The sequence below is a fragment of the Manacus candei genome, unplaced genomic scaffold (genome assembly GCF_025592945.1).
Source record: "Manacus candei isolate 608988 ecotype Guabito, Panama unplaced genomic scaffold, ASM2559294v1 h1tg000089l, whole genome shotgun sequence".
NCBI classification, from domain to species: domain Eukaryota; kingdom Metazoa; phylum Chordata; class Aves; order Passeriformes; family Pipridae; genus Manacus; species Manacus candei.
The window spans coordinates 1878108-1901374 of record NW_026138137.1 but is presented as its reverse complement, the minus strand read 5'-3'; the positions used below and the strand labels follow the sequence as shown (position 1 = coordinate 1901374).

The 23267-nt window shown below is 38.3% G+C and overlaps 1 protein-coding gene across 1 annotated transcript in view; it reads right to left on the bottom strand.

The window, feature by feature from the left end:
- The window catches only part of PTPRN2 (protein tyrosine phosphatase receptor type N2), a 643008-nt gene that overhangs the window by 54468 nt on the left and 565273 nt on the right, over window positions 1–23267 (bottom strand). Inside the window, exons 15-16 of the mRNA XM_051812861.1 lie at window positions 8882–9029; window positions 1039–1112 (exon numbers count right to left, since the gene is read on the bottom strand). Coding sequence (XP_051668821.1) covers window positions 1039–1112; window positions 8882–9029 — 222 coding nt within the window. The remainder of the gene's footprint in view (window positions 1–1038; window positions 1113–8881; window positions 9030–23267) is intronic.

Genomic DNA, 23267 nt, shown 5'->3' with positions numbered 1-23267 from the left:
GCCTTGCCCACACGAAGTCATTTAACTGGGGGAGTGACACTCCCCAGGAAAATAAGCCAGTAATGGCACATACAGCCCACTGCAGTGAGATCTAATTCTCCATCCTAAGTTCTTTTTCATAGTTTCCCTCTAATAACTTTAATTAGTGCCTAATTAACGTGAATAAAAAGCATGAAAAAAAGTGACTACAATACTAGCAGCACCACAGAGGTCAAGGACACTGAGCCTTTTCCCCCCTTCACATGGATATCATGACACTTCCATTGAGATGGTATGACAGGGCAATGCTACTGGCACCATCATACCTATTTTGTGTCTACAAAGAGAGACCTTTTCTCCCTATCACCTTTCACAGACCAGAGAGGATTCAACTTACATAAGGTGGGAAATGGCAGCTTGGCCACACTGGAGTATCTGGATGCAAAAATTGGATTGACCTACTTTGCAGTTGGAATGATTATACAAGGGGTAAGGGATCTTGTTCTTGCTTTGAAAACAGCAAGCTCAGAGAATCAGAAGAGCTACAGAAACACCAGGTTGCTCATAGTGGGTCACCAGAGAAAGAAAGGTAAGAGGAAATGTCACTTTCTGATGCAGAAGAAGCTCAGAAGTCTGTGGAGCTCAGCTCTCCATGACTACAAAATCTATTCCTCCCATGGCTATAGCTAGTAGGGCAAAGCAAAAAAGAACAAGCTATTTTTACCTCCTCGGAGAAGGAAAAGCTCCACCAAGGGTATAGCATTGAATTTTATAATCCCTAAGTTAATAATATCAAGTACAGAAAACCCGACAGTATTACAAGGTAGAATGAGGACTATCTAATGACTTTGTTTTCTTAGTGCATAAACTGAAAAGGTACTTATTTATTTATTTATTTCTCTTCAATTTGTAAGGACAGCCTGAAACAGAGTTGTGAGGTGCTCACAACCTGAGGTTGCACAATCTGAGCAGCGAGGTGCCTCAAGTGAGCATATTTTGGCAACAAGGAAAGACAGGAATCAACTATTTGGATTCTTTCTCATATGTTACCGTACTTACAATTGGACTAGCATTGATGTAGTCTGAATTGTCGTGGCTGCTTTCACCTTTCAGACATATCCTGGAATGGTCATCTGCAAAGGAGAAAATAAGAGAAGAAAGTTTCTATACCAGTATTCTACCCATTATAAGTTACAACGTTAGATTAATGTGCATTTCAAGACCGGTAAATGGTAAGTATCAGAAAGGATATTTCCTTCTGATTCCCAGCCTAGCCATAGCATTGATACAGCCACAGCATCACAGTCTGACTCAGGAATGAAGCACTGGGATATTCCAGAGGCTCAGTGTCAGAAAAGCCTGTCTTCCTGAGATGCACTGTGATGTGCTACAACATCTCTTAATTAAAATGGGAACATGCGCTGTTCAGGGAATTTAAGATTTAAACTAGGCAAATCACTAAAAAATTTCCAGTATTATAGGAAACACTCCTGTGTTTGCAGGGTCATAAAAGAGGGAAGTTGATGGATCTTTGTCCACCTGGCTTCTCTACAGAATGAACAGCAGGAACACTGAAGTACAGTTGAGAGATGCACAGTAAGTTAATCTGCCCTGATCAAAGACCAGTGCTGTGTGGTGCTCCACTAGTGACACGTGGAGACGATACGACTTGAAGATCAAATCCCAATCACAATTGCACTTAAAGTACAACTGGAGCACACACAGATATCTTACACTGGTGCTATTGTAGCTGGTTCAGGCAAGACTAGTAAGGAAAACACCAGTTCTGGACATAGGAGACTTATGTTGTTTGCCCATCATCAAGATTATTTTATCACTTTTTAACTTGTAATTTTACTGGTGCTAGCTCAATTATATTTAAAGCTGGTACACCCCAAACTCTAGTCCTTTTTTTATTTTTTTTTATTTCAGGACGTATATAATGGATGGGTTTTATTTGTCTATACTTAGACAGCGACAATGCAGATGTCTGCATCTCTTCCAATCATCTAGACTCACTTTCTGCTAAGAGAAAAGAAATATTTCTAGGTGATGAATCATTTCATCCTGATTTAGCTGTCTGAAACAGGCCAAACTGTACTCAAGAAATGCCATTTCCTTCCATTGACTAAAGAAAGAAAGACCAGACCACACTCAGATAATTTATGCGAGAGATGTCTAAGTCTTTACATAAGAATCTCAAACAGCTTGTACCTGATACATAACCAGCATGATTTATACTTCTTAGCAAACCTATTCCACACAGTATATTGTGGGAAGAGGTTGTGGAGTTGCCCTTTCTGTAACCCTCTACAGTTGAACATGGATACTGATGTTTTGAGAGGATCTTTCCACTGATTTTTCAAATAGACAAAATAAGAGTGTAGGAATACAGCCTGTCCCCTTTTGTACCTTGTCTAGTGGCCTGTGACACCACTCTTAACACCAGGATTCCAAGGTGCTTTTTAAACTATGAAGTACCAGTCAATATTTTAATAAAGAAGAATAATAAATGAGTTATCAAATATTCTAAGTACCTCACAGGAGGTTAAGTTCATTCAACAGTAATGCCATGGTAGTTCAATATATGAGCAAGACAGAGGGATGCTTGTACAAGTGTTTACAGTCATTCAATCTCACCCAGCAATGTCAACAACATTCTCCTGGAATAAGATCAGTGATGAATAAGTCATGCCAAATGAATGAAGAGCCAGTCTTTACTATTCACATAAAATTATTTTCCCTGGTAAGGTTTCAACACAACAGAAGGATGAAGAAGATGAGAAAGGGAACATGTTCATGCACATTATTCACTTCCACCTCACTTTGGCACCATGGTACAAAAAATCCAAAATATAAAAATGAACTTTTGACACCTGAGATCTTGGGCTACTCAATACTTTTTACAGGAAGCTTTACAATGAGCATTGTCACAGAATGCCTGAAGAATTACAGCTCTGAAACCTTTTGTCTTTGCAGAAGGAATGCAGGTTACATGCAGCAAATGTGGTCTCTCGCATACCTTAAACTAAGCAAGCACTCAGGATAAGCCTCATTCACTTGGACATTGGCCTCATTCATTTGGACAGCAAAAGTGTTTGAACTAATCACCAAAGAAAACATGTGAAATGTTTTCAAATGGATGAGGGAGAAAGAGCAGACAGTGATCCATGAGTTTTTAGCAAACAGATGCAGGGTGACTCTCCAATAAAAGTCAGGAGTCAGATAAGTAACTTCAGGATTTTTCTTTTTAAAACAAAATGTTTTATCCAGACCCTCTGAATAATGCCATGTCATTATTCTGCTGTCTTGGAGGGTTTATCAGAGGGTGAGACTTGTTAAGGCCTTGGTAGTGAAAAGGTGGTGAGACTGTATTTGCACTTAGAAAAAAAAAGTGTGCAAAAAAGGTTGTACATGTGTTTTCCGCATATATCAAGAGTTTGCACCCATGTGTGCTTCAGTTGCAGCATCAAGCATTCATATTGACAATGAACAGATTGTGCTTGTCTATGCCTGTTATCACCTCAAAGCTTCTAGGAACTTGCATAATAGATCTTTAGAAACAGGCAGGGAAAGAAGAAAAGGAAAAAAAAACCGCAACAGAATACCACGGACACCAGAACGTTATGGTAACAATGAGTGACTACAGGGAAAATCACCAAAGTAATAACATTTTTTTTTTTTTGTAAACTGCATATTGATTATGCTGGAAGCAAGGAAAGAGAATCAGGAGAAGCAGGAAGTAAAAGTAAGGACAGGCATGTCAAAAAAAGGAAGATATGTAAGATCAATCTAAAAAGTGAGAAAGATGAATGAAGAAACAGGAGAGGAGAGGGATGGTAATAAGGCAGTGAGAGAAAAGACAAATGCTGTTACTAGGTAGTGCAATCTGGCCAAGCTACAACTCATCATCATTTTAAGTATCTACAATAGCTGCTGCTGAGTGCTGAACTACTTTGCATTTGCTATTGCTCCAGCCAAGTCACAGTTGAAAGAAAAGCAAAATATGTAGATGGATATATGCGGCAGAGAGAGGCTTCCTAAATAAGATGGCTAGACTAACCTGTGGCTGTGGAAAAATATAGCACAATGTTGTATTTTATACACATATAAAATATAAATTATAAAATATAAAGGATAGAGGATAAAGGACATAATATAAGCAGCCACACATGAGTTTACAGTATATAAAAATTCAATTTATAGACTAAAAAAATCTAAGTTTTGGCATCTATATACAGATATCTTCATGTGAAGTGGTTACACTTAATGGAGCTCTATTTAGTTGGCTAAACATGAAGATGTAATGTTTGAGAGACTGTAAAGTAGATGAGACATTGCACAAGGATAACAGATACGACACAAGACCTAAAGACTTGTACCCTCTTGAACCAGCATCTGTAGCTCACACAGGATATACAGTGGCATCCTCGACCTATTTCACCATAAACTAAACACCAACTTTTGGCCATTGCAGAGCTCTCTTGATGTCACTGAACTAACTGGTTCTTCACTGGTGGTATCAGGTGCTTTGACACCTGGCTCATGTGGAGGCAGCTACACAGAGACACTTAAATTTAGGCATCCTAATCTACGATTTCACTGACTCATGCCCAGAGAACTTGATTTCAATGCTTGTGTGTGGGTTTCTAGTGGTATCTGAGGTGTTTTAAGGACACTCGGGCTAGCAGCTAGGAGAGGCACAGGCTTCTCACAGAGCTTGTGTTATAGCTGCTAGTTCTGCCTGGGTACCTTGAATACTTTAGGCATCTCAAATGGCACTGGATTCCTCTGTCTAAACTTAATGAAGATCTATCATTTCTGTTATTAGATGGGGATTGAAAGCTTGGAAAAGTAAGACTCACATCTTCCCTCTGTCTTCTGTTTCCTTTTAATCAGATACTTCTGAAGGAACAGAATCAACAAAAAAAAGGCTAAAACCAAGGAATATGGACAACTCTGGATTGTGTGAACCCAGGCAACACAGATCAGGGCAAATCTTACAACTATCAACCTGGCACATTCTGCCTGGACCATCATTCTCTTCCTTATAGATTTAGACTGATTTTTTTCCATACAAAGCACTGTACAGAACTGCACTGAAGAAAGAAAGAGAAGAACTACCAAGGAGTAAAAGTGGAGCAGTTTGAAGACTATGAAGAATCATAATCTGTTGATTATCATTATTTTGCCTATAGATGATCAGCACAAAATGGAACTTTTCTTGGCTCTGAACTGAAATCAAGTTCATTTATTTCAGAGCACTATTCGTACATCCATTCCTGACACAGATAATGAACAAACCCGGAGGAGGTGCCCTCTGTTCAGGTGTTCCATCTTAGGTGCACAACCCCTGGCTGTGCTCTAAAAAGCACACAAGCCTCAGAGCTGGGTGCATGTTCTGCCCACACATGCTTTGCTCTCCTTTGTAGGAAAGCCAAACACAGAGATAAGCAGGTTGCTTTAATATCTACCATGACCCATGGACACAGCTACAGTGGGCAGCTTTTGATAGATGTTCACTACAAAAACTTGTTTGCCAAATGCTTTAAACACCTGTACATATTTATGGGATACATACATCAAAACATACAGTATTGACCCTATTGAGATGGGTTTGTTTTGCAGAGATGCAAAAAGAGAAAAGAAATACTGGAAAGCTTTTTTTGGGCTGCTCATATATTACTACAGAAAAAAAGGTATCACTAAATTATAGTACTAAATATAAACATTGGTTGCCCTAAATTATAGCAATCTGCTTGTTGATTGGATAGAAGGATACAGTTTTGTTAATCTAGAAGGTACAGGTTACTCGAATTGTTATAATTTTTTTAACTAGTAATTAATTAAGTGCAGTGTCAAGGTGTTCTGTAATCAAGTATTTTAAAAGCTGTTTGTAAATAGAGAAGATAGGTATAAGAGCAAGCTATGATAAAATTGTGATAATGTTAATCTAGAAATTAAATCGGTTATATAATCAGTAAAAAATAACACTGTATTATTTTAAGACTGGTTAAGAAAGGAAAATGAAAAGCAAATACAACATGATATTAAAGCTTCTTTGAGGCCTTCCTAAGATGAAATCTTCTACATGAATTGGCAATCTTGTTTTACCTTGACAAGGTGATTATTAATATGAAAGGGGTAAGGACACACTAACAAGACATTACTCTGTGAGAATACATTGAATGTAGCATAACAACTCTATAGCATATTAAAATCATATCAGGTTTGCTTCTTCATTTATTATGAAGAAAATCCATGACTTTTTTCTATAGTTTTAGTGCCTAACAAGAAAAAAAAAAAAGCAGGCAAACTGGGCCTTCTCATCTCAGTCTAAAATAACCAGCTTATCAAAATTTAATATTGTTTAAATTCTATGCCACACTTTTCACTCATCAACAAAATAGTTTAAGGGATATAACACGACAGCTGTTTACCAGTGTGCAGCCACTTCAGAAAGTGAAGGCAGGTAATTTTGTGCAATTCAGTCAAAAAGGAAAATTCCCAGTGCACTAATAGTTGTAATAGAAGTTCCCACATTGTAGAAACAAAGTAAAAATAGCATTTTGCCTTTTAAATGTGCTAAAATGCTTTTAACTAAAACTTCAGATGGATTGTGGTCACCCTGCCCATGTCCAGGTAGTATTGATTCAGTCTAGACACGGCAGTGGGAAGAACAGGTGTAACAATACACCATGGAAGAAGCAATAGCAGAGAACTGAAGGCTGATCAGTGTAGGTTGATACATCCACATGGTACAACATGATGAAAAGAGTCAGACTATCTTAGCTCTGAAAATACTTCAGCTCTCTGGTGTTGCATGACATTGAGGTGCTGGAGCACATCCAAAGGGCACCGAGGCTGGTGAAGGGTCTGGACCACAAGTCCTATGAGGAGCAGCTGAGGGAGCTGGGGGGTCTTTATCCTGGAGAAAAAGAGGTTCAGGGGAGACCCCATCACTCTCCACAATTACCTGAGAGGAGGTTGTAGCGTGGTGGGGGTCGGTTTCTCTTCCCAAGGAACCAGTGACAGGACAAGAGGGAATGGACTCAAACAGTGCCAGGGGAGGTTTAGATTGGATATTAGGGAAAACTTCTTCACCAAAAGAGTAGTCAAGCATTGGAATAGGCTTGAGTCACCATCTCTGGAGGTATTTAAAAGATGTGTAGACGTCACACTCAGGGACATGGTTTAGTGGTGGACTTGGCAGTGCTGGGATAATGGCTGAACTTGACAATCTTAGAGGTCTTTTCCAACCTAAATGATTCTTTGACACCCAAGTAAAAATCTCTGCTCTTTAGCACTGTTACGGTCATGTTACTTCTGGATTTAGAGGTAGACAAGTCTAGTCTGAAGGTTTCTATCTTAGTTCATTGTATCATGCAGACACAGTTTCTACATCAGTCAAATAATCAGTACCAATTTCTGGTAACACCTGTAGCTGCCATGCTGCCTCCAAGGCAGCAACCAAAACCAATCTGGCTTAATTTATGAGCAGGGACTTGAAATAGCTTAAGATGGTCTGACTGTAAGTCCATATTGAATAGAACACTTTAAGAGGGAAGATTAACTTGGATCAATACCAATTTTCATGGAGCAATTTTCACTTCCTGTCATGTTGGTTAAATTCTGCTCTTTCAGGATGGAAAAGAGCACAGAAGTCTTGCATTCCTTTAATTAATTTAACTTTCATGGTGACTTCTTTAGAACTTCTCAACAGACCTGATCCCAAAACATATGGAAGTCAGCAAACTGATGCTGTTGCCTCAAAAGGCTTCTGACCAGCACCTTATTTACTCAGAAGAATTAATGTTGCCAAACTACTGTACTCCTCTCCTGAGGAGCAAAGTATTGCAGAAAGAGACACTACATAAACAAAAGAACCAAACCCTGCAGAAGCAAATATGCAAGGACTTATGGGCTCAGTTAAATTATTACATACTTCCAAAGAATCTTCACTCTAAATCTGGCTATGACATTTACTTAATGTGTTACCTGTCATTTCCCCATTTCTAAAGGAGGAATAGTAATTATTCAAGGTTCTCTTAGTGAAAATTAATGTTTTCAGGGCACTTTAAAAATTAAAATAGATACATATGTTTGCCAAGCTATCCAGCTGGATTGTGGGCACACTGATTGAGAGCATTTTGGTTGCTGTGGACTGTGCATGTATTCTCAGTTTCATTTTTGTTTCATTGGTTGCTTAATAAAATGTGTGCCCATAGATTACCAATGTAATCTACGAGATACATATATTTGCATAGGAAAAATATGTTACTTTTATTTCAAGCTCAGAAGGTGGCTGCTTACAGGAAAGAACAGGTTCTAGGAATATAAACATGGGTTCTTTTTTTTTTTTCCTTTTTCTCTTTTTATCCTAAGCCTTGCAGAGAGAAGCCAGTTTGCAAGCTTATCCACTGAAGTCTAAAGGGGCTCTTTCAGTACTGCTGAGTATCTGATAAACAGATGATCTAGCTCTGACTGTAGACTGCTGGTATTACTGTTGGATGGACATGATACCAACTTGTCTAAACACATGCCAAACTTCTTTCTGTTGAATGGCTACAGATGCCACTCTTGTATAGAAAGTATATTTCAGCATTGAAAAGCACCCTGGCTATGGGATTTCATGAGACAGCACAGCTGCAGCAGCAGTGTTATGTGGCATAGTTGTGCATTTTAGTAACATATATGCAACTTTTAAGGAGATAAACATGATCTGACAGGACAAGAGGACATGCACCCAGCCCATAGCTGTAGCCCCATCTTTGTAGTGCACATAGAAGCTGCTCTGCATTCTGTTTGCCTGCCATCTGTAGCTTTCAAACCACTGTGCAAAGGGTATTCGGAAAAGTGTCAAGAGCTTAAAACGCCATCATCTGAATGAAAGTGTACATACACGGTACCACAGCCTGGGAGCGGTTCTTCGGGATGTTTTCCTCCTGCTGTGCAATGGTGGTGTCGCTGGGTTCGGCCTGATAAGCACACAGAGCTTCCCACTCTTTCTCCAGACGATTCTTGTTTTTCAGGTGATCTTCCATGTAGGACTGGAATTAAAAGAATACTGCATTAAGCATTTACTTAGCTAGGCTCAAAAGCTAAGCTAAAAGGATGTTTCTCAAGATGGAAAGCATGGGAATCCTAAGCTTTGGAGTAAAAAAAAAAACACCCTCAGTTTTATGGCTAATTTATTCACTTCAGGGATTTAACTTCAAGCTTATTTGTGCTATACAGAATGAGAATGCTAAAATGTCCCAGTGCTAACAGAGAGGAAATGTGTGAAACATCCAGTTACTGAGCTTCAGGAGGAAAGTGTTTCTTCTTCAATACTTAGAAAACATAAGCACAACCATCTCTTTCATCAGGCAGTGGAAAAGAAACAAAACTCCATTGACAAAAATTACTACAAACAACAGCTCCTGTAAAACCAAAGGCTTTTAAAACTAAAGTTCAAGCAAATATGCAAGTAACAACAATGATAGAGCTGTCAAAGAGAATTAAAAAATAGCCAAGCAGAAGTGTCATGGTTCAAGCAATGGGTCATCAGAAACATTCTACATATGGACTGGCACAGAGAGGGCCTAGAACTAAGGTGTTGTTAATTAATATTAATATGTGTAGTTAAAGATTTTACATTGCATTCAGCTTAATCTGTTAGGAAAGCACCACCAAAGAAAACTGTCTGTCTGTGGCAGGAATGATGGCCCATCAAAGCATATTGGTGCAAGTCTTAAGCTTTTGCAGATCTCCCAGGGCTAGAGATTCAGTCCAGCAGTGGATCAGGAATTTAGTTCCAAAGATTTGTGGAAAGTGAACCAAAACCCTGTTTCTTCACCCTATGGACCTGAAAATCATCCAAGTAGGTGGGGGGAAGAGCAGAAAGGAAAAAGGGTGAGGAAAAATAGAAATCTTCCACTCCCTTAAACATGAGAATTAAGAAAATTATCACCTGGTACCGTAAGTCTACTTATACAACCTTGCCATCTTCTCCTACAGCAACAACAGAACCATCTCATATTACACACAGTTCATATTTGTAAATTAAACTCCACACTACCTTTACAAGGTAGGTTGATGTTAATGGACTTTAGGAGATAGGCTCAGGGTCTGGACAGGGGTTGAGAGGTCAAGAGCAGAGCTGTGTGTGCTTCTGACCCAAACATCGGCCACAGTGATTCCTGCTGGAGCCCTCAATAATACAGCCCAGTCAGTAGCAAACCTTGTCTAGAAATACCTCCTGTAAAGGATTTACTGTGAAGTTTAATTGCTTAGAAAACCTTTTTCCTAGACAATCTCTGTTATGTTGAATTGTTCTTTCCAAACATGCTTTGAAGAAGAAAGGCTCTTGTGCCCTCTCAACAGGTTTAGCAGAAGGTGAGAAAACTTGCAGCTTCTCCTCTGCCAAACATGAGCTGCACACTGCGCTTCCCACCTGGTCAGCAAGGCAGGATATTGCTCTCTCATGCAGCCTGAACAGTTTTTTGATTACAGAAGAGATCCTGACACACAGCTTTGTTTTGTGCAGAGTTTGTCGGGGGCCTGCGTCTTTACACAAGATTTGTAAATCAAACCTGGTACTGAAAAGCAATTCAAGAAGCGATGCTTCCAGATGGTACATCTTTAAGGACACAGAAAGATATTGCATTAGAAGAAAGGTTTCTAAAGGAGGTAAAGAATAGTGGTGGCCTAGATACAATCAAAACACCTACTGTGTGATTGCTTCTTTTTTATAATGAAGGAAACGCATTACGGTGGACAGAGCTGTGACCTTACGAATGGGGAGCTGGGAGAGCTGCGTGGCCCTGCCATGTGGGTCAGCTAATGTGTTACCAGACTTAACTTGCAAGTTAACAGGAGGAAACCATACTCTGATAGTTTGCTTCTCCTTGCCAAAAGGCTGTTGCTACTGGGGAAAAGAGGAAGGCTAAAGATCCTGTTCTATTCTCCCAGTGATTCTGTGCCTGGCTATGTATACTGAACATCATAAAAAAAATAGATAATCCCTTCTGAGCAGAGACTTGTTGGTATATAGGAATTTTTATGAGGTAAAGGGAAAAAAACAGCAAAATCTTACAATACCACAGAGCCAATAGTCTTGGCTCCAGAGCAGCTGTTTAGCATGCAGTAGAGATCAGGCAGTCAAGGACCAGCCCGTAGCATCTTCCCATTTTAGACCACAGTTTTATAATGTGATTCATTTTGACATGCCTATCACCAATGTCCCATAGACTTCAGGGACATTTTATGCAGATATACAGATCTGCCAACACTGAGTCTCTCCAAAATACTGTGAGATCCACGAAGCTGTAGCAAAAAGACCGTGAACATTTTATTCCTAAGGCAGGGCTATATGTAGCAAAAGGCTTCCTGTTAACTCCAACTTGTCTCTTTGATGATTTCAAGGATTGTATTTTAAAAAGAAATTTTATTTTCCTTTTTAAATCATCAAATATGACACAGTTAAGGTAATTTGACTGCTTTTAGCGCACATGAACTTTTAAATAAACTCACCTATTTTTAAAAGTTTTTACTTTTACCTTCATTTTCCAGGTAATTCTGAGTGTAAAGAGAAATGAATCTTCAAATGAAAATACACTGCAGTCTTTACTTTAACCAGACAACCATTTTTTGAGTAGTTTCAATATCTACATCACACATATCAGATTCACAGGGCACTTCCTGACAGACCTCGAAAAGGTGTTTGACTATTTAAACAGACCCATGGAAGGCTCTGTACAATACGAACATCTGCTTTACGCACATTTTTAAAAGCTACTGAGAAAGAAGCTTGCTTTAAAACATTCAGGAGCCAGACAATTCCCTCAGAGTTAAGTAATCTTTCATTTACAGTCCTTCAGAGCCCCTACGCTCATCCCCATTTTGCTAAACAGAAGCTTAGTGATTTTGAAACACTCTCTTGGGAGTGCTGGATGTACATTAAATTGAGTGGAACTTCTGATATTTTAGAGATTGTATGTCTACTCAAATCCACTCCTTAATTAGGATGTTTTGATGAGACATTCTGCAGTATTTGCCTGGTACAAAAGAAATTCATTACCAACATGTCAAACACGCACATGATTGTCCTTGTCTCAGAGCAGCAGGTAAAATAAATAGAGGTTGTCACAACTGTTATTGTAACGCTCCTCAAGCCTGCTGAAAAAGTAGAGGTCTAGTCTCACCAATATGTCCACATCAAGGCAAGTCCTGCAATCCAAAGTATATCATTTAAACTAACACTGATTGCTTGGACAGCTCCGAAGTGCCTTAAATTCCATTGTCTTAATTTTCCTTCCACAGGACAATTGGCAGCCCAGTTCATACTTTCTCGTGTACAGATAGATGAGATATTCTTGCTACCAAACATACCACAGGGATAAGGAGGATGTGCCAATGTTATGTGGAGAGACCGGATGTGTTGTGATATCTATTATTACTGTGTGAGACATGCCAGTTGTAAGGCAAAAGATGAGCTTTCAGCCAGGGGATGAAAAGCTGTCCCAGGGACAATGAATCTTTGGCCAAGAGAGATGGTGCCAGTGGCAAATATTAAGACAGATTCCGTGTGCTTGAACAAGGACACAAAGATAGAACACAGTAGCCTGCCTTGGCTTTGGTAGAACTTCCAGTGTGCTTGGTTGATGTTGTAATATGGGGTCAAACTGCTTTGTTTTTCTTTACTTTTTTCATTATTCTTTTCTTTTTTCAAGGGCCATCCAGTACAGGCTCTGTGACTAAATGAGGTTAAAAATGTAACCATTAAATTCTAATTGTCTGGTCAATCTCTAAATCATAGAATCACAGAATCATTTAGGTTGGAAAAGTCTCTAAGATCATTGAGTCCAACTCTTAACCCAACACTGCCAAGTCCACCACTAAACCATGTCCCTACGCACCACATGTACATGTCTTTTAAATACCTCCAGGGATGGTGACTCCACCAGTGCCCTGAGCAGCCTGTTACAGTGCTTGACAACCCTTCTAGTGAAGAAATTTTCCCTAATATCACAGAATGACAGAATATGCCGAGTTGAAGGGACCCACAAGGATTATCACGTCCAACTCCTGACCCTGCACAGGACAATCCCCAAGATGACTCACTGAGAGTATCATCCAAACTCTTCTTGAACTCTGTCAGTCTTGGTGCTGTGATCATTTCTCTGGGGAGCCTGTTCCAGTGCCCAGCCACCCTCTGGGTGAAGAACCTTTTCCTAACATCCGACCTAAACCTCCCCTGGCACAACTTCAGGCCATTCCCTTGGGTCCTGTCACTGGTCACCACAGAGAAGGGATCCCCTGACACAACTTGAGGCCATTTCCTCTTGTCCTATCACCTGTTACTTGGGAGAAGAGACCAAATACCTTCTTGAGAGATAGTATGGTTTGCATCTGTTAAGATAGTAATTTTAAATATAAATGCCTATTTTATTAGCTGATGTTCGGTTATTACAATTATTTTTGACTGCATAATTCCAGTATGGTACTTGATTAAACACCCTTTTTCATGACTAAGGATGCCTCTTTCAATGAAAAGATGTGAAACTCTTAAATTGACACACCTTGACAGGCCTAATCGAATTTCAAATGTCAGCTGAAGAAATAGATGCAAAATTATCTTAATGCTTGAGAACAGTTACCACTCGAATCCACATCATTCACCTGACAGTGCAGGAGCCAAAGCTTTGCATTGTTCTGTCCCGGGACACCCCAGCATTCTTGCTGTTCTGCTTTAACTCCTTGGTCTTCAGTACACATTGCATTGACTATATATGAGAAATACTTTTCTGCATAAATCTAATTTACTTTCAACATTGTACACAGTTTTGTTCTTCCTTTTCCTGGCTTAATACCACATCATCAGTGGCTTCACAGTTAATTTCTCTGTTCCCTTTCATGTTACTCACAGTGCTCTCTTTAGAGACAGAAGAAGCCTACCTGATTACCTATTTCCAGGCCTTCAAATAATGTTGTTTCTCGTACTAAGAAACTTTCTAACATTTGGCTGCCCTGTATCTAAAGTAGAAGCCTAAAACACAGTTTGTTACTATTTCCTGAGACTCTAAATGAACTATACATTGTATTCCTGGAAACGTGCAAATATTTTCAATAAGGAATACTCCTCCTCATTTGAGACAGCTTTTTCATAGGGATGTCAACAAAACTGCTTTTATATTGCAAACTTAATTTGCTACACATTTTCACCCATCCATTTATTTTAGCCTCAATCTGCTTGTTCAGAATATTGCTGCTCTGTATAAATTTTGCTTGTATATATTTTAGTGTCTTGACAGATCATGGATTAACGGACCTATGAAAATTATAGATATCTCTTCTTGTGACTTTTCTTCAAAGATAATTTAACTTTATTTGTTGTATGTGTTTTCAGGTCTAATCTTTTCAAACTTTTGAATTACTCCTCTATCACTGTGCCTGTACAGAACTTTAGACTGTGATATCACTTGTAAAAGCCATTGTCACTTCCATTCACTTCCACTTCATTATTTAAAAAGTTAAGTATAACTGGAGCTAACAGCAATTCCTGTACTCAGCCAGACACTCCCATACATGGCTTTTGATCATTACTTTTTGTATATCACCCTTTAGCCCCATTTCAATCCACATAATTGTCCTCTAAAAAATTGACATTAATTTTTCAAGACTATGCTAAAATCCACATGTATTACATCTGTTGTTTTCACTTCATCTACTGGTTTTGTAGTTTTAGTTAAATAAAAAGCAATTAAGTTTGTCCAGGCAAAATTTATTCTTTGTAGAATTATGCATATTCTTACTCATTGTTCAGCTATCCAATGGAAAGGATGAAGGAGATTAGCAAATGCACAAAGGAAAGACTCCAGCCTTCCCCATCCTTTTCAATGACACTCTTACACTTATCTTCCTTTTATACCCTTGAAAAATCTCTTGCTAGATAATCAGCAATTCCTTTTCTAATCTGTGCTCCATTATTTTCCAGGTTTGGAGTTTGGACTCAGGAAACAGCAGTAGAAAGGTTCATTTCTTTTCTCCTCTTTCCTTCTCCTCACTCTTCTTTTATAAAATTATTACTTTATTCTTCTATTTTGGTGCACCCACACTTGTCCAGATCTGATCAAATAAAGCTCCCTGAGATCAATGTCATTATTAGAACTCTGAGCCATGTTCAGATCACACAGAGCACCAAATTTTTTTCACTTTTTAAACATTTCTCATCTCCCAGTACCGTTTCATGGTAATACTGAAGTTGCTTTGGACTCGTGTTTGCAGAAGGTCAGTCTTTCTCTCTGAACTTCCGTGTTGTTCTTGCAGAGACCAAAGGCTGGGAGCTCATCACGTGTTTCCATGAGGAATGCTTTCAGTGGTGCTGAAACATGGGAGCAGAGCCAAACTATGCTCACGCTTCCCTACCTTTTTTCCTGACAAAGCAGACCTCAAATAAATAGAGGATGCACTATCTCACCCAATTTCTGTCTTTTGACCAACTAACACGTTAACAAAATCAGTTTTTTCCAACCAACTCGCAATAATGCAGTTGTTATTAAGACCAGCTTCATCTCTGAAGCATCTCTCCATAACTGTTAGAAACACTAGCTTTAGTCCTAACATTACTCATCAGGTTTTCAATATTAACTGCAGATAAATGTGACTTTATTGGACTAGTTATATTGAGCTTATATAGACATATAAAATTGTTGTCAGTATCTCACAAAACCTGTATCTGGAAGAAGTCTCAGTAAATTAACATCTGGCTATAAAGTCTCATATGCTTTCAATTCTAGGGAGTGTTCTGTATCCACTACTTTAATGGAACCTGGATTTCATCATCTGATTGGTCAGACACTTCAGGCTCCTTTCTCTTTTCTGACTTGTCCTGTGCCATCCCAGATCTCCTATCTACAGTAACCACAAATGAAAAACTCTAGGAAATAAAAACTTGGCAATTTGGATTTCCTCTTTATAAAATACACCAATAAACTTTTTTTCCTCCTTTGTGTTTGCAGCAATATTACTACCATGATGTGTATCGATATAATTTTTCTTGTATTTCTCAGTACCTGATTACACCAGTGAAAAGATTAGTTTTGAAGCTTTGTTAATTATGTACTGGAAAATACTATGGAGCTCTACATGTAATTTGGCCTAAAACACTACTAATGTACATACTATCATAGGTGATGAAGGAAAACTGAAAAAAAACCCCCAAAGACAGAGGGAGGGAATTCACTGACAAAGAAACCATTCAGTGTGGTTGAGAATAATATCCCTTAGACTGCTTCAAGTAGGTTGTATTACTCGGAAATAAATTAACTTCCATGGTAATATCAGCCAACAATAAAAAATGTCATTCCATAGTTTCAGTTTCATATTTTTAGATGTAAAGTTTATCATAAACAACTAAGCATGCACACAGAGAGCAGTTGTGCTTTAAACATGCCATCTAAAATAATTTGAGATTATTGTCCTTGGTTTGCTACAGAAGTGTCATCTTTGCATGGTCAGTGTAAGGCTTTATCTACCAGACTAGACCAGAGTGTAACTTTTGCCAAGAATGACTGTAATTCACAAGTACATTAGATGGTAACCTATGTTCTGTTTACCTAAATTAATGTACCCTTGATGTAGCGTATATCACCCTCTCTCCCTCTCTTAATGCTCTGATAATAGAGTTTTGTAACTTGTAAAAGGATTACTTCAATCCAATCAGCAGGTGCTGGGATCAGTGTGTGTCACACAAACCCTTGCTAATCCCTTTTCTTACAGCTCCCAACTGCCAGAGGTGCTCAGTGAAATCCCAGTGAAATGGCTGGATACAACCTGGTGTGGACTGATGCAGGTTTTCATCTCTGGAGGAAATCTTGGAAAGTACATGTGATGCTTTTGAATTCACTGCTTCCATTTTTGCAACTTTTTGCTTCAGCTGGAATGATGGAGGCAGGTATGCTTTTGAAAGGAAATGTAGCTAAGAAATTAAATATTAAAAAAATGCAATGCCTAATTATGAAATATTTACTCTACCTGGATTTCTAAATATAGCAGAAGATAAATTCACTGTACAAAGAATCCCTTCTCAAGGATTACTAGCTACTTAATGGTGTCTTTTAGGTCTTAAAATGCAACCACTCTCAACTCCTCCTCCTTACCCTCTTTCTTGAAATCTAAATTACGCCTATGAAGTTTCACCCCTGCAATTACTTTGCTTTAAATAAACCTCAACAAAAAAGAGAAGATGATTACCATAAAAGGAATATAATATGCTCCCTTATTATATTTCTATGGCTCCTTCTGTCCAACTGTCTGAAAGTACTCACATTACTTCTGCAGGGGAGGCAAGTATCATTGCTGCTTCACAGATGGGAAATGAAAGGCCAGAAACACCAAATGAATCTCCCAGGGTCACAGAATAAGCTCCTAAAACACTCATTTTGCAGGAATATTCTTGACTGTTTTTTCCCTATCCCATGATCAAGTTTATAGATGTGGCTGAAAGTCAGGCAACTTTAATGAATCCATATCTGATAACATTTTTGAAATTAGGGTATACCAAATGTTCTGTGATGGAATTAGAACAGGTTTTAGTCTTGGGGTTTTGTTTAGAAGTTGCTGTTGAGTAGAGGAATTTAATTTATGCACATGTTGAATGTTGCTTATTCAAAGACATACCAAACTAAATCATAAAGATTTAAAAGATGAATTATCCAGAATCAATTTCTAAACTTTCTATACTTCTTATAATAGATTTCACAATAAAAATCTGAAATAATAAATAGCCTTCAAATAAAGGAGGAATATTACTTCAATAAATGGAAGGCTAAACCTCTTAGCCAAATACTGTTATTTCACAGCATGGGATATGTTGTGACATTTCTTAAAAGTAAAAATAAATCCAAAACAAAAAAAAAACCAATCCAAAACTCCCCATTAAAGACAGCTCTGCAGTATAGGAACTGGAGCCAAGGAGAGTGTCAGCTGAATTCATCAACTGAGACATTTTGGGAAGCGCTTCTGGTAGCTTTGCTAAAATGTAAAAGCACAAGATACGCAGTTGAATAAAACCCAGCAGGAAAACTGCACAAAAATGTACAAATCAAGTCCTCTGACTCTTTGTGATAAATATTGACACCTAATTCCATTCTCACAGGAAACTATTATTTACTTATTACACATTAAATCTATTTTTCAGATGGTCCTTTCTTCTCACTTCATTTTTTTACTAATGTTTTGAACATCCTACTGCAACTCAAGACATATTTCTGATTCATTTACATGCCTGTTGTATGTCTGAAATGAAAATTTTAGAAATATATTACTGTACACTAATTACCTAGCTGAAAACATAAAACTAAATTCCCTGGCTTCTTCCTCTCCTAGACCTGCTAACTCAATTAAGCATCTAAATTTGGGTTCCCTGTTGGATACCGTATTTTCAAATTTAGATTTTAATGAATTAAAGTCTGTGGTTTTTTTTCAGAGCACTTGTATAGTCTTCATTTACTATATATATAAAAATTACGGAGATAAATAAAGAAATCTGAAAACATCATGTTTAAAAATAATCTTCTCTCCTAGCGTGGTCATGTTCTTCAGAGATAATGAGACCAGTAAAACCCAGGCAACCATGACCATGTACATCCAAGTGATACAGCACACAATGTGATTTATACATAGTCTAGCAAATTATACTTCTGTTAGACACTGGCCATCTTGAGGAGAGAAAGGAAAAAATTATTTTTACGAACATAACATGCCTGCTAGAGCAAAGGGATAATCAGTAATACTCTTACTACTACTCTTAAACTTGTGAATAAAAGTGAAAAGGTGCTTCTCCAGAAACAAATAATGACTCATAAAGGAAAACCCCTTTGCTTTTCAGTGTGGGGTTTGGGGGTTTTTGGGGGGTGGGGGCAGTGGGGGAGCATATCAAATCAAGAGTTTATACAGAAACACACACATAGGTTTGTGGAAATTAGAGAACATGCAAAACGAAATCCCAGAAGTCTTGCAATTCATGCTACACCCACAGCCCAGTGGCAGAATATGCATATAAGCACAAGTGACCATATGGTCACCCGTGAGAAAAAGCAGGGACAGAACAGACTGGATAATCAGCCTTTTCCTAAGAAAACTCCCATAACTGTTAGAGACAGGAAACTTCAAACTCCACAAACATCTTCAATGATCAAGTCCTTGCACTCAGGACCATTTTGGAACTGTGTCCCCTACCTGGGAAGTTCCATGTTTGCCCTCTGCAAACCATAGAGAATAAACCCAATTAGTGTAACTGCCAGTTACATGGATGCAGAGCAAACCCAGTGGAACAGTAAAAACAAAGAGCTTGACTTAAAAGACAGCTCAGAAAGCAGGTTGGATATTTATTTTTTAATGGCTGGACTTGATATTGGAGGACTCTTCCAACCCAAATGATTTTATGACTCTATGACAAAAAGCCCTGAAGAAACTCTTTTTTCACAGAAGCACTTTCAGGACTTACTGGAGATGACCATGGGAGAAGACATGCCTGACTTCTGCCCTGTCCCTTCCATGTCACACTCACAGCCACGATGAGCCAACATGCAGTAGCAGAATAAGCAATGCTGGCCACGAGAAAGATGCAGTTGGCATCTACCCAGTTTCCAAATCTAGAGGAAGTGTCCCATTTTTTAGGTAACCTTTTATCTATGCACCATGGGATTTTCAACTGATGTTGGCCTAGCTCAGTGATTCTCAAATTCTCAAATATTTTTCTCATGAAAGCATTCAAAAGGGATTGTGAAGTGATGGCAGAAAAGCTTTAGAAATGCATAAGCTGAAGATATCCTGCCTACTCCTGGGACTCTTGGGTTTCCATGGAAGCCAGTAAAGGATAACACTTTAAAGAAGTTTGAGGAACACTGGTATAATACACAGATGAAAATATTTGAAGTGACAGAGGGCAAAATACGAACGAGGAAAAAAACAATGTAAAAGAGGACAGAAAAAGAAGCCAAGAACAGACTATAGAGGTCAACAAAGAAGTGAAATGATGAAAGAAGACACTATACTGCAAAGGAAGAAAGTCACAAAACCAAAACCCAGAACACAGCAAATTAGGAAAACACTATGGGAAGAAGCAAATTGTGGTCATAGCTGATAATTCTCAACATTTCCTTGCATACTGTTTATTTTCCTTCAAATGCTGAATAAGGAGAACACATTGAGAGAATGACAGTAGTAGTTCTGAGTAGACAGTAAAAGTACAGCTTGTTAAACAGAAAGAAAAAGAAAAATAAAGAACCTAAAATTCGGTGTATGTGTGTGATTGCTAAGGATCTAGCAGACTGTACATATATTCTTAAAGAAAACTGTTATCAATTCAGAAGAGACCCAAGGAATATGTGGATGGTACCCCTTTTCTGTCATAGAGGTTATTTACTACAGACTGCACATCCTCAGTTTGGTTTTCACAAGCTTTTCCAATGTGTAGTAAATATCTTTCAGTAAGGTCTCCAAATATGCAATATTTTGCTCTTAGATGAGGCCAAAACTAAACTCATAGAATGAAATCTGAAAAACTCGGGTGCAGAACTCCTTTATACTTTCATGTCCTACTTTCATGTCTTAAAAAAAGACTAACGAGTGACAAAAAAGGGCAAAAACATTACTCTTTGACAGAACCCTTTTTCCATTAAAGCCAATCTGATTAGTTGTGAGAGCACAGCACTGGGACACGAGGGAATGCAGGTCTACTCCCGGCTCTGCTTCCTTGACCTTAGGTTAGTCTTGGTCAAGATGCTTCCCTGTCTGTGCCTGAGTTCCCCGGACTAAAGAGACAGGATAATGATATCGACCTTTAAAAAGAGTTTTGAACCTACTGATCAAAAGTGCTTTATGAGAGTTGGCTTATTATTATTTTGGTTACTGAAGTGAGTTGAAAGGATCCTGGTGACTTTAATCAAAATTTCTAATATCAGACCCCAGAATGCCACCTGAAGGACAAAGTTTGTGAAAATTCAGTTGTGAGGATATACAAAGGGTAAGTTGAAGGCTGGTGCATATCCTCAGGTACTGCAGGGTTTTCCTGTCTACAACAAAACTTCAAATGGCACAAAAGTAATTTCTGGACTTCTAGAAAAGATAATATATTAGACACCATTAGTATATTCACTACATTAACATCAATTAGACACTATTATGATGCTTTCAGTCAAACTGGTCTAATGCAAACACACATCAAAAGGTGAAAGGAGGCAACGATGAAAGAAGAAAGCACTTTTTTTTAACATGCCCACCTAAGCAGCAGCAAGACATCCCTCCTGCTGTGAGGCAGCAATGCCCTGGGGATCTTATGTTGCTGCTTCTGGCTGGTGGCTGTGGTTAATAAATCCAACCCTTCCAGGTACCTTCCAGCTAAAGCAGTAGATAAATAGCTGCATCAGAAATACTCCTGCATTTAGAAAAGCTTTGGGTTTGAATTCTGCATTAGCTTTGTCCTTGACAAATTCCACCTCTTCAGTCTACCCCAGATTACTCTCTTGCTGTCCTGGTCTACATGGTTTGTTATGATTCTTACAGATTAAGAAGAATCCTTGATGTCCTTGATCTAAAACATATTTATAACACATGCAAAACATGAGTTTATAATAAAAGTGCTTCTCTAGGTATCATTACCACTTGTTTAAGCTAAAAACCCTTTGATTTTGTCTGATGAATGAAGCGAAAATGCAGTCTATGACACTTTATGCTACAACAGACTCTGTCTGCGAGACTGTTCCAAAGGAACATTGTAGGACTGCAGACAGAAGGTTAGTTATCTAACCTGTAATTTTCAGAGTGAACCCAATGAAGTTCGACATGGTTCACACAGAGGTAAAGCTTCGAGTAATCTCATGGTAGAGCAGGTACATAAAGGTTTGTTGTGTTGGTGGTACTTCTATACACAGTCTATCTGCTCATGCAAATAATGTCTGAAAGCATTGAAATGATCTCTGTCTATTCTACTGGCAAAATTTGTCACTGGCAAAGACATGTGATATCTTTTCCATTAGCTTTTTTCTGTAATGGGGCACAGGTAAATTAAAAGGGTTCTTTAACATACATCTTCTCCAGTACCAATGTGGCCGAGACCACCACAAATTAAATTTTGTAAATTATCGCTGCTGTGTTTTTCACCATTTATATCACTATATATTCACAATTTCCTCATCCCAAGGAGTGAAAGCAGCCTTGTCAGCTTCATTTGTATGCTCCTGCAAGACAGGAAAATTGCAAATATTGCGAGGAAAAGTTTTAAGATTTAAAATGCCAAATAGTTTTTCATTAACACTGAAAAGTTGTGTATGTTATATTTCTGCCCCCAAATATCAGCCACCACTGAATAATCTTCTCAAGGCACACGAGGCTAATAAAAACCTACAAAACCTGAAAACATACAACCATTTAAAGGAATAAGAAGGCCTAAATAAACATGAAGTAACATTGTTATTGAATGTAATTATAACCTTTTTCTGTGTCATAAAAATATCACCAAGATGTAGGGCCTAATTCTGACTGGGCTCCCACTTGCTAATCACTCATCTGCAGATACAGCCCTGGGTACAATTTCAGTTCTCAGATTTTTCTACTGTAGCTTTTTTTCCCTTGTTATCTCAGTAGACATCTTCACTTTAGTGAGATGGATATTGAACTACCATCCTGCCTCACATTCCAGGAATATGCACACAGCAAGCAGCTCAGCATCAGCTCACACATGAACAGCCTCAGCTCCCATAAAATATTCATTCATTTAAAAAATATTTGCACCCTGCTGTCAAACTTAGACAAATTCATACTGAGCCTCAGAAAATAGCTGTTTTAATGGTAAATGATGTTCCAGAAACCTCTTTCAGGCTAAACACTCTCGTCAAAATTATTTTAATAAGAAAGATTAACAATTTCAACATTAGCTGCTAATCCCCTTTCATTTGAAACTGTGCTGATAAAATTCTTTGCTTGTCATTCAAATACTAAGTAATAATTATAGATTTGGGGCCTCCATCTCTTGCTTCATTAATAGTAAATTGCATGGAAGTCTGAAGCATAAAGTCAGCTTTGATACATCTCAAAATGCAATTTCCATAGCTTTCCTTAGCTATGTACAATTAATTACAGAGTTAATAAGGGGAATATGTTAATGAAAGGGAAATTATTCACTCAGACCACCTGGTCTTATCGAATTTCTTTAATATGTTTCCTTCTTTCTGTGAATTTGCATGACAGCAAGAACACAAATCACGGTGTGCGTTGCCAGTCCTTTAGTATTTTTATTTGCAACC